Source organism: Merops nubicus, unplaced genomic scaffold (genome assembly GCF_000691845.1).
Source record: "Merops nubicus isolate BGI_N331 unplaced genomic scaffold, ASM69184v1 scaffold1354, whole genome shotgun sequence".
Taxonomy (NCBI): domain Eukaryota; kingdom Metazoa; phylum Chordata; class Aves; order Coraciiformes; family Meropidae; genus Merops; species Merops nubicus.
Window position 1 is genome coordinate 1 of NW_008604635.1, and position 7,561 is coordinate 7,561.

A 7,561-nucleotide genomic window follows, 5' to 3' on the forward strand; every position below is an offset into this window, starting at 1 on the left:
GCGGGGCGCCGGGCGCCGGCAGCATGGAGGACCAGCGCTCCCTCAGCATCCACTCCTTCCAGACCCTGGGGCTCCACAACAGCAAGGCCAAGTCCATCATCACCAACAAAGTGGCGCCCGTGGTCATCACGTGAGTCCTTGGCAGCTTCTTGTAACTCCAGACGCCGGTTTTTCTGCGCCCGCTTCCTGAAATACTGCTTTTTAAAAAAATCACAGCCTGGTTTGGGTTGGCAGGGTCCTTTCAAGGCCATCTAGTCCAACCTCCCTGCACTGAGCAGGGACAGCTTCAACTAGAGCGGGTTTCTCAGAGCGCCAGCCAACCTCACATGAAATGGTTCCAGGGTTGGGGCTTCTACCACTTCTCTGAGCAACCTGAGCCAGGGTCTCACCACCCTCAGTGTAAAAAATGTCTTGCTTCTCTCTACTCTAAATCTCTACTCTTTTCATTTAAAACTCCTATCCCTTTTCCTGTCACAACAGACCCTGCTAAAAAAGACTGTCTCCAGCTTTCTTCTCATAGAATGACAGAATGATTTGGGGTGGAAGGGACCTTTCAAGGTCATCTAGTCCTATGTTGACCTATCCTGTTGGTTTTTTTTATACACCCGTTGTGGCTTTTGCAGGTACAACTGCAGGGAGGAGTTTCAGATCCACGATGACCTGCTGAAGGCCAACTACACAGTGGGACGCATTTCTGAGGCCACGCTGGAACACTACCTTGTGCAGGTGAGAATTGGAATCACAGACTGGTTTGGGTTGGAAGGGTCCATCTAGTCCAACCCCCTACAGTGAGCAGGGACATCTGCAACTAGAGCAGGTTGCTCAGAGCATTGCTGCCACCCCTTGCTGAACCTGTTTCAGCCTGGAGTTTGAGCACCTTGAGGATTTTTTTGGGACTAATTTTGAAGATCATCAAGAAAAAGACACACTTCTTCCCAGCTGCATTCAGGCTTAATGTTAATGAGTTATACACTTCAGTTAATCAATTATAACTTGGGTCAATTTGGTATGATTCAGTTAATTAAACTTAACTAAATTATGCAGCTTGCTCCAATCCACTTCTTCCCCATCTTCTCTCTGTCCATCTTGTTTTGCAGGGGAAATATTTCATGGTCAGGGATGTATATGGCAAATTAGATGTCTTGAACACTACTGGCAGCTGTGGCGCTCCCAATTTCCGACAAGCCAGAGGAGGTTACGCCGTGTTTGGCATGGGGCAACCCAGCCTCAATGGCTTCAAGCTTGTGCTGCAGAAGTTGCAAAGAGAAGGCCACAAGGTTGGTGGAAGGGTGGAAATTGGGATGGAGGAAGGCAGGAGAGCTTTTGGGCAGCTTCTGCCCCTCTTCGCAGGAGTGTGTCTTCTTCTGCGTCCGCGAGGAACCTGTGGTCTTCCTGAGGTTGGAGGGGGACTTCGTGTCCTACACCCCCCGGGGCAAGGAGAACCTGCATGAGAACCTCCAGCGCCTGCAGCGGGGTGCCCGGGCAGAGAGCCTGGAGCTGGCCATCCGCAAGGAGGTGAGGTGTGACCGCAGGGGGCCGTCACCCTGGTGCCAATGGGGTGCATGCATCGCCCTGGCTCAGAGATGAGCATGGGGGTTGTTGGAGGTGGTGGGCGCCCCATGAGTTTTGATGAGGAGTCCCCATCTCTGCTAGATTCACGACTTTGCACAGCTGAGCGAGAACGTCTACTACGTCTACAATGACATCGAGCGCTTGCGGGACGAGCCCCACACTGTGCGGGTGCAGTGTGAGGAGGACATCCAGGTGACAGAGGAGGTCTACCGCAGACCTGTCTTCCTCCTGCCCTCCTACAGGTGCTGCCCTTCCTCCTCCTCTTCCTCACGTGTTGCCAGGGGCTTTGCTTTCCCAAGCTGGGCTCTTCATACCCCCTTAAGCCAAGTGTCTTCCACCACAGTGGGGACAAGAGCTCTGCCGTGGCCCTGTCCTCCTAACAAGGACTCTCCCTGTGCCTGGCAGGTACCATCGACTGCCCCTGCCTTCTGAGGGAGCCCCTTTGGAGGAGCAGTTTGATGCTTTCATCTGCTTCCTGAGGGTAAGCCAATGACTACATCCCGTTCCCATTGTTGTAGACCCTGCTGAAGAAGTCTGTGTTGTCCAGCTCCTTGTCCCTACCCCTGGCTGGAGGTGACCGTGCCTCAGCACCTCCCAGTATCCCTGTGCAGGTGGCTCTTCCCTAAGTGGGTTTGGGAGAAATCATAGAATCATAGACTTGTTTGGGTTGGAAGGGACCTTTCAAGGTCATCTAGCCCAACCCCCTGCCCTGAGCTGGGACAGCTTCAACTAGAGCAGGTTGCTCAGGATCAGGAAGTCAGGATCAAGAAGTGATCTGGATTTAATGCAAAGGCTTTTGATGGCAGGGCATCTCTTTTTGTTTTAGCCCAGGAGATGAGATCTCAGCAGCTTGGGGACTGGTGGTAGGAATATCTCTGTGGGATGGACAGGCTAATATCCACTGGTGGCTGGAGAGGGCATAGGGCAGGAGGATGCAGTGGGTGAACTGCTTATTGTGCTGTCCTGGTCTATCCACACTATCATCCCCTGAGCAAAGAGGAGATTCCACCCAGCCTTCCACAATTGGGCAGAGCCATCATCTACACCCCAGCTACCTGGCTCTCCTGGATGTTCCTGTGGTCCTCATCTGTCTGTCCCTCTCTCTCTCCTAGGAGAGCCCCAGCCTGCTGCTGAGGGACCCTGGCAGACCCCCGCCGGCGCTGCTTTTCGGTTGCCAGACCGGTGTGGGCAGGACCAATCTGGCCATGGCCATGGGCACGCTTGTCCTCCACCACCACCACCGAGGAGCCACCCAGAAGCCTGAGTAAGTGGGGCAGCCCCTGGGGGTGAGGGGGATGCCTGTGCCCCTGGGGCCTGTTTGATCTCCTTCTTCTCCCACCCCAGCCTCCCTCACCGGCCTAAAGCATCTCCCAGGGACAGGCTTCGGGTCATCCAGACCTTCATCGAGATGGTCCCCAAAGGCCAACAGATAGTCGAGGAGGTAAGGGCATGCTGGCAAACCCCCTGCTGGGGTGGGTGGGAGGCGTTGAGGTCTGTCCCCCTCTATCCAGGGCTTGCTGAGCCGCTTTCTGCTTGCTCTTTGCAAGGTGGATGGTGCCATTGCCTCCTGCTCGGAGATGCACGACATGAAGGAAGCCATCTACGAGTACAAGAAGAAGCTGGAAGGGATTGGGGAGGACTATCAGATCCAGGTCTGTTGATGAGAGGACAGCTCAGACACAAGCCACCTGCGCAGGGTCATTTATCGAGCTGTTTTTGCATGGGAAAGAGAAGAATGTAAATTCTGGAAATCCAAAGCTTCCTGTGAGCTGGAGATTTCCCAGGGACGTGACACCTGGAAGGTTGTGGGGCTTTCATGTGCTGCTTTTTTTTTTGTTGCAATCCTTGAATAACATTGAGCAGGCTGGGACTTGGAGGGTAGTTGGATGTTTTGGGCTTCGCTGCTGCTTCTGGGAGATGACCTTGGGGCTAAATAATATCCCATGCTTTGGTTTTGTCAGCTCTGAAACTGGAAAATCCATACCAGCTTGGCTGGCAAAAGTCTTTGGGAGCTGGTGCTGAGGAAGCTGGGGACAGTCTTTTTAGGAGGGGCTGTTGTGACAGGACAAGGGGTGATGTTTTTAAACTAAAAGAGGGAGATTTAGACCAGAGAGAAGGAAGAAATTTTTGATGCTGAGAGTGGTGAGACCCTGGCCCAGATAGCCAGAGAGGTGGTAGAAGCCCCATCCCTGAAACCATTCCAGATGGGGTTGGACAGGGCTCTGAGCAACCTCTTCTAGTTGCAGATGTCCCTGCTCAGTGCAGGGGGTTGGACTAGATGGCCTTGAAAGGACCCTTCCAACCAAAAGCTTTCTGTGATTCTGTGAAATAGGCACCCAATGTTCAGCATTTCTATCTGTAGATCTTTTTTCCCCTCCATTTGTTTTTAGAAGCCCTTGAGGTGGTTTTCCACACTGGGAAGCCATGGTCCCTCCTTTTCCAACTGGGTAGCTCCTCACCCAGCGATGGGTGGGGGGAGGGTGCTCACATGGAAATGCTGTCCCAATCCCAGCTGCTTTGGAAATTCATTTCACATTTAAATGTTGAAATTTGGAGTGGAAATGCTGAGGCCGATTCTAAAGGGTTATCTAAAACCAGGTGCTGCATGGCCAAAGCAAATCAGCTGGAGCAGAAAAGCACCAGAAAAATTATTCGGTGTTGGGGAAAAGAAAGCATTTACTGTCACTTTTTGTTATTTGACCCCAAATTTTAACCCCCTGTCTCCTTTTAGGGTGGATTTGGGTATGTTTGGTACTGTTTGTGCGATGGCAGGTACTCCCTTGTATAGCAGTGGGAGACTGGGCATGGGGCAGAGGTTTTTCCCACTGCTTCCAAGCCTTTTCCTGGCTTTTCCCTGCTGGGGAAGACTGCTCAATGTATGTTTGGTGCTGTTTGTGCGATGGTACTCTCTTGTATAGCGGTGGAAGATTGGGCATGGGGCAGAGGTTTTTCCCACTGCTTCCAAGCCTTTTCCTGGCTTTTCCCTGCTGGGGAAGACTGCTCAATGTCATCCTCTATGACAAATGGCTGGGGGACTGTTGTAAATTAGCTATGGGGAGTGTTTATTTGATGTCTGCATGGAGCAAGAGCAGGTTTAAACAATGGCGAAGGTCCAGGAAAATGTGCTGAGGGTTAGAAGGGGAGAATAAGGAAGGGTGAGGGGCTGATGCTTGGCCATCAAAAAAGGCAGCCTGGGCTTGGTAGGGCTGGAGAGGCTGTGGATGATACCAGGGGGCTTTGACCCACTTGATATTGTTCTGCTCAGGACATGGTGGCATTGGGTTGATTGTTGGACTTGATGATCTTGGAGGTCTTTTCCAAGCCCTTAATGATTCTATGATTTTGGAGAGAGGAAGGGTTTTTCTAGGCACTGGGGAGTGATCTCATGCTGGACTGTTGGCTTCTGCCCTGTGTTGGGGGCTAGAAGTGGAGACTGAAGTCCTCAAGCAATGGTGGTGCCAGGTAGGTGCATCCTGTGTGAGATGCTGAGCTGGAGCCCCGTGGCACCCCACCCTCCACGGCTCAAGTGCGAGTGAGCAGATCATCTCCCTTTTCATCAAAAGCTTATTTATGGGGAATAATTAGATATTTACCCTGGGTGAGAGCTCAGGGCCAGTTTGTCCTGCAGGAACCCAAGTGCTTGGGGATGGAGTGCTCCTCTGCTAGCAAACCCCGGCATGGCTCCATCTTCACAGCCTTTGTTTTGAGTTCCCAGAGCAAATCCCACACTGCTCTGCCTCTTGATAAATGACAGTGGGCAAGACTTCTCTCGTGGAGAACAAGTAAATATTCATGAGTCAGTCACAGATGAGCAAACCCTGCTGACCCCCATACATATACAGCCCCCTCATAAAGGATTTTCCATCGTATTCTGAGGTCCCAACTGGCTCTCTGGGGATGCTCACAGACCCTGTGCTGGGTGGAGGGGATGCTTGGATGTACAAACCCTGCCCCAAGGCAGCGTTGGGGTGGTTTCTGAATTATGGGAATCCTGAGCTCATGTCTCTGGGAGGAAGCAGCGGTGCTGGGACACAAACCTTGTTTAGGTAATGGTGAGGATGATGATGAGGAGGAGAGCATGCTTGAAGCCATCTATATGGTATCATGATTGTAGAATCACAGAATGTTTTGGGTTGGAAGGGATCTTTCAAGGCCATCTAGTCCCAACACCCTTGCAGTGAGCAGGGACAGCTTCAACTAGAGCAGGTTGCTCAGAGCCCTGTCCAGTATCTCCTGAAATGGTTCCAGGGATGGGGCTTCAACCACCTCTCTGGGCAACCTGGGCCAGGGTCTCACCACCCTCAGTGTAAAAAATTTCTTCCTTCTCTCTGGCCTAAATAATGCTTTTGGGGATGAAGGGAAAAGGAGACACTGGGAGTGGAGGATATTACAGTAAGTGTGGCTTGAGTCTCTATTGAATAAGGTCATCTTGGTCTTATTTGAGTTGGTCTGGCATCACCCATCATTATGCCACTCTCCATAGGGTACTGACTCTGGAGCAGGTCCTGGAGGTCCTGCTGGGCTTTAGAGGCAGATGTGTGTCCCTGAGAGGTCTCTGCCCGTTTCTGGTGTTGCACAAAGCACGGAGCTGGGAGATGATATCTCTGGCAGGCTCCTCACATCCCTACCCATGGCATCACTGGCATGGGGACCTCTTTCCCCAGGGATGCTGCCACCCAAACATCTTGGCCAAAGGCCATGGAGGTGGGGCTGGACCTGGCGTTAACCAAACCCCTCCCCTTGGGTTTGTGTCTCCTGGTAGCATCTGGACAGTGTATCTCCCTGGGACAGAAACACCCTTTGGGTCTGGTTGGAACCACTCCCGGTGTGTCCTTGGGCTAAAGGGAAGGTTTTGTTTGAGCTGAAAGGCAAATTTATGTCTTTAAGCATCATTTAATATGGAGAACTTGAAATGTTTTGTTTGAAAAAAAAAAAAAGGCATAAACCCCCCCTATATTCCGGATGGGATTTTGTAGATTTTTCCCTCCCTCCTCTCATTTGGAAGTGGTTTCTTTCCAAACTTGATCTTAGCGTGAATATGCAAAAAGCCTTCTGAGGGGCCTAAATGACATTTCTGCTTCTCTTCCCCCCCAAAAAAGTGATTCATAAATAAAAAAAAAACAAAAACAAACTCGGGTCTGTTAGCTACTCACTTGTCTCTCCTCTAAGTGAGCTGCAAATCAGTGTTAAGCATCACGAATGTCACCTGTCTTTGCCTTGCAGGGGAGCAGCACCAAAGAGTATTTCCTCCAGAGGACTTTGCAGAGCCTTGAACGCTATTTCTACTTGATTTCTTTCAACTACTACCTTCACGAGCAGGTAAAACAACCACTCAACCCAAAATATTCTCTTTTGCTCTTTTTTGTTTGGCTTCCCCAGGTGGTGGGAGGGAAGAGGTCTCCACCCGTGAGTTTCCCAAGGAAATGCAGGGTTTTTTTGGTGGGGCCTGGGCAGGGGGTGCGAGCCCAGGCTGACGGCGCGTCCCACCCCCTGCCCGGCCCCCCGCCGGCAGTACCCCCTGGGCTTTGCCCTCAGCTTCAGCAGGTGGATGTGCCGGCACCCCGAGCTCTACCGGCTGCAGGCCGACATGAACTCCTCGGAGCTCACCGTCACCGGGGACCTTCTCACCAAGGGGACACGAGTGCTGGTGAGTACTCGGCTGGAAGTAGAGACGGGGCTGGCGGTTCCTCGTCATCCCCTGGGAAAGGGGGATAACGTGCACGAGTCCGTGGGGCCCGATGAGAGGCACCCCAGAGTACTGGAGGAGTTGGCTGTCGCAGCTGCCAAGCCACTGTCCATAGTATTTGAAAAGTCCTGGCAGTCAGGGGAGGTCCCTAGTGACTGGATGTCAGGCAATCACACTACTGTTTTTAGACCCTGGGAACCACTGACCTGTCAGCCTCGCCTCTGTGCCTGGGAAGATCATGGAATAGATCTTCCTAGAAGAAATGTTAAGGCCTAGGGAGGACAGGAAGGTGATTGAAGAGAG

General features: G+C 52.0%; 1 protein-coding gene across 1 annotated transcript; it reads left to right on the top strand.

Moving 5' to 3' along the window:
• Positions 1-11: 11 nt before the first annotated feature.
• Positions 12-7,219, top strand: PALD1 (phosphatase domain containing, paladin 1; the record flags this gene model as incomplete). Its single annotated transcript, XM_008939040.1, has 11 exons — positions 12-130; positions 624-726; positions 1,098-1,277; positions 1,351-1,515; positions 1,654-1,814; positions 1,978-2,053; positions 2,685-2,836; positions 2,917-3,013; positions 3,120-3,224; positions 6,796-6,891; positions 7,085-7,219. Coding segments are annotated over exons 1-11 (1,377 nt in total), but the record flags the coding sequence as incomplete, so codon positions are not given.
• Positions 7,220-7,561: the final 342 nt, after the last annotated feature.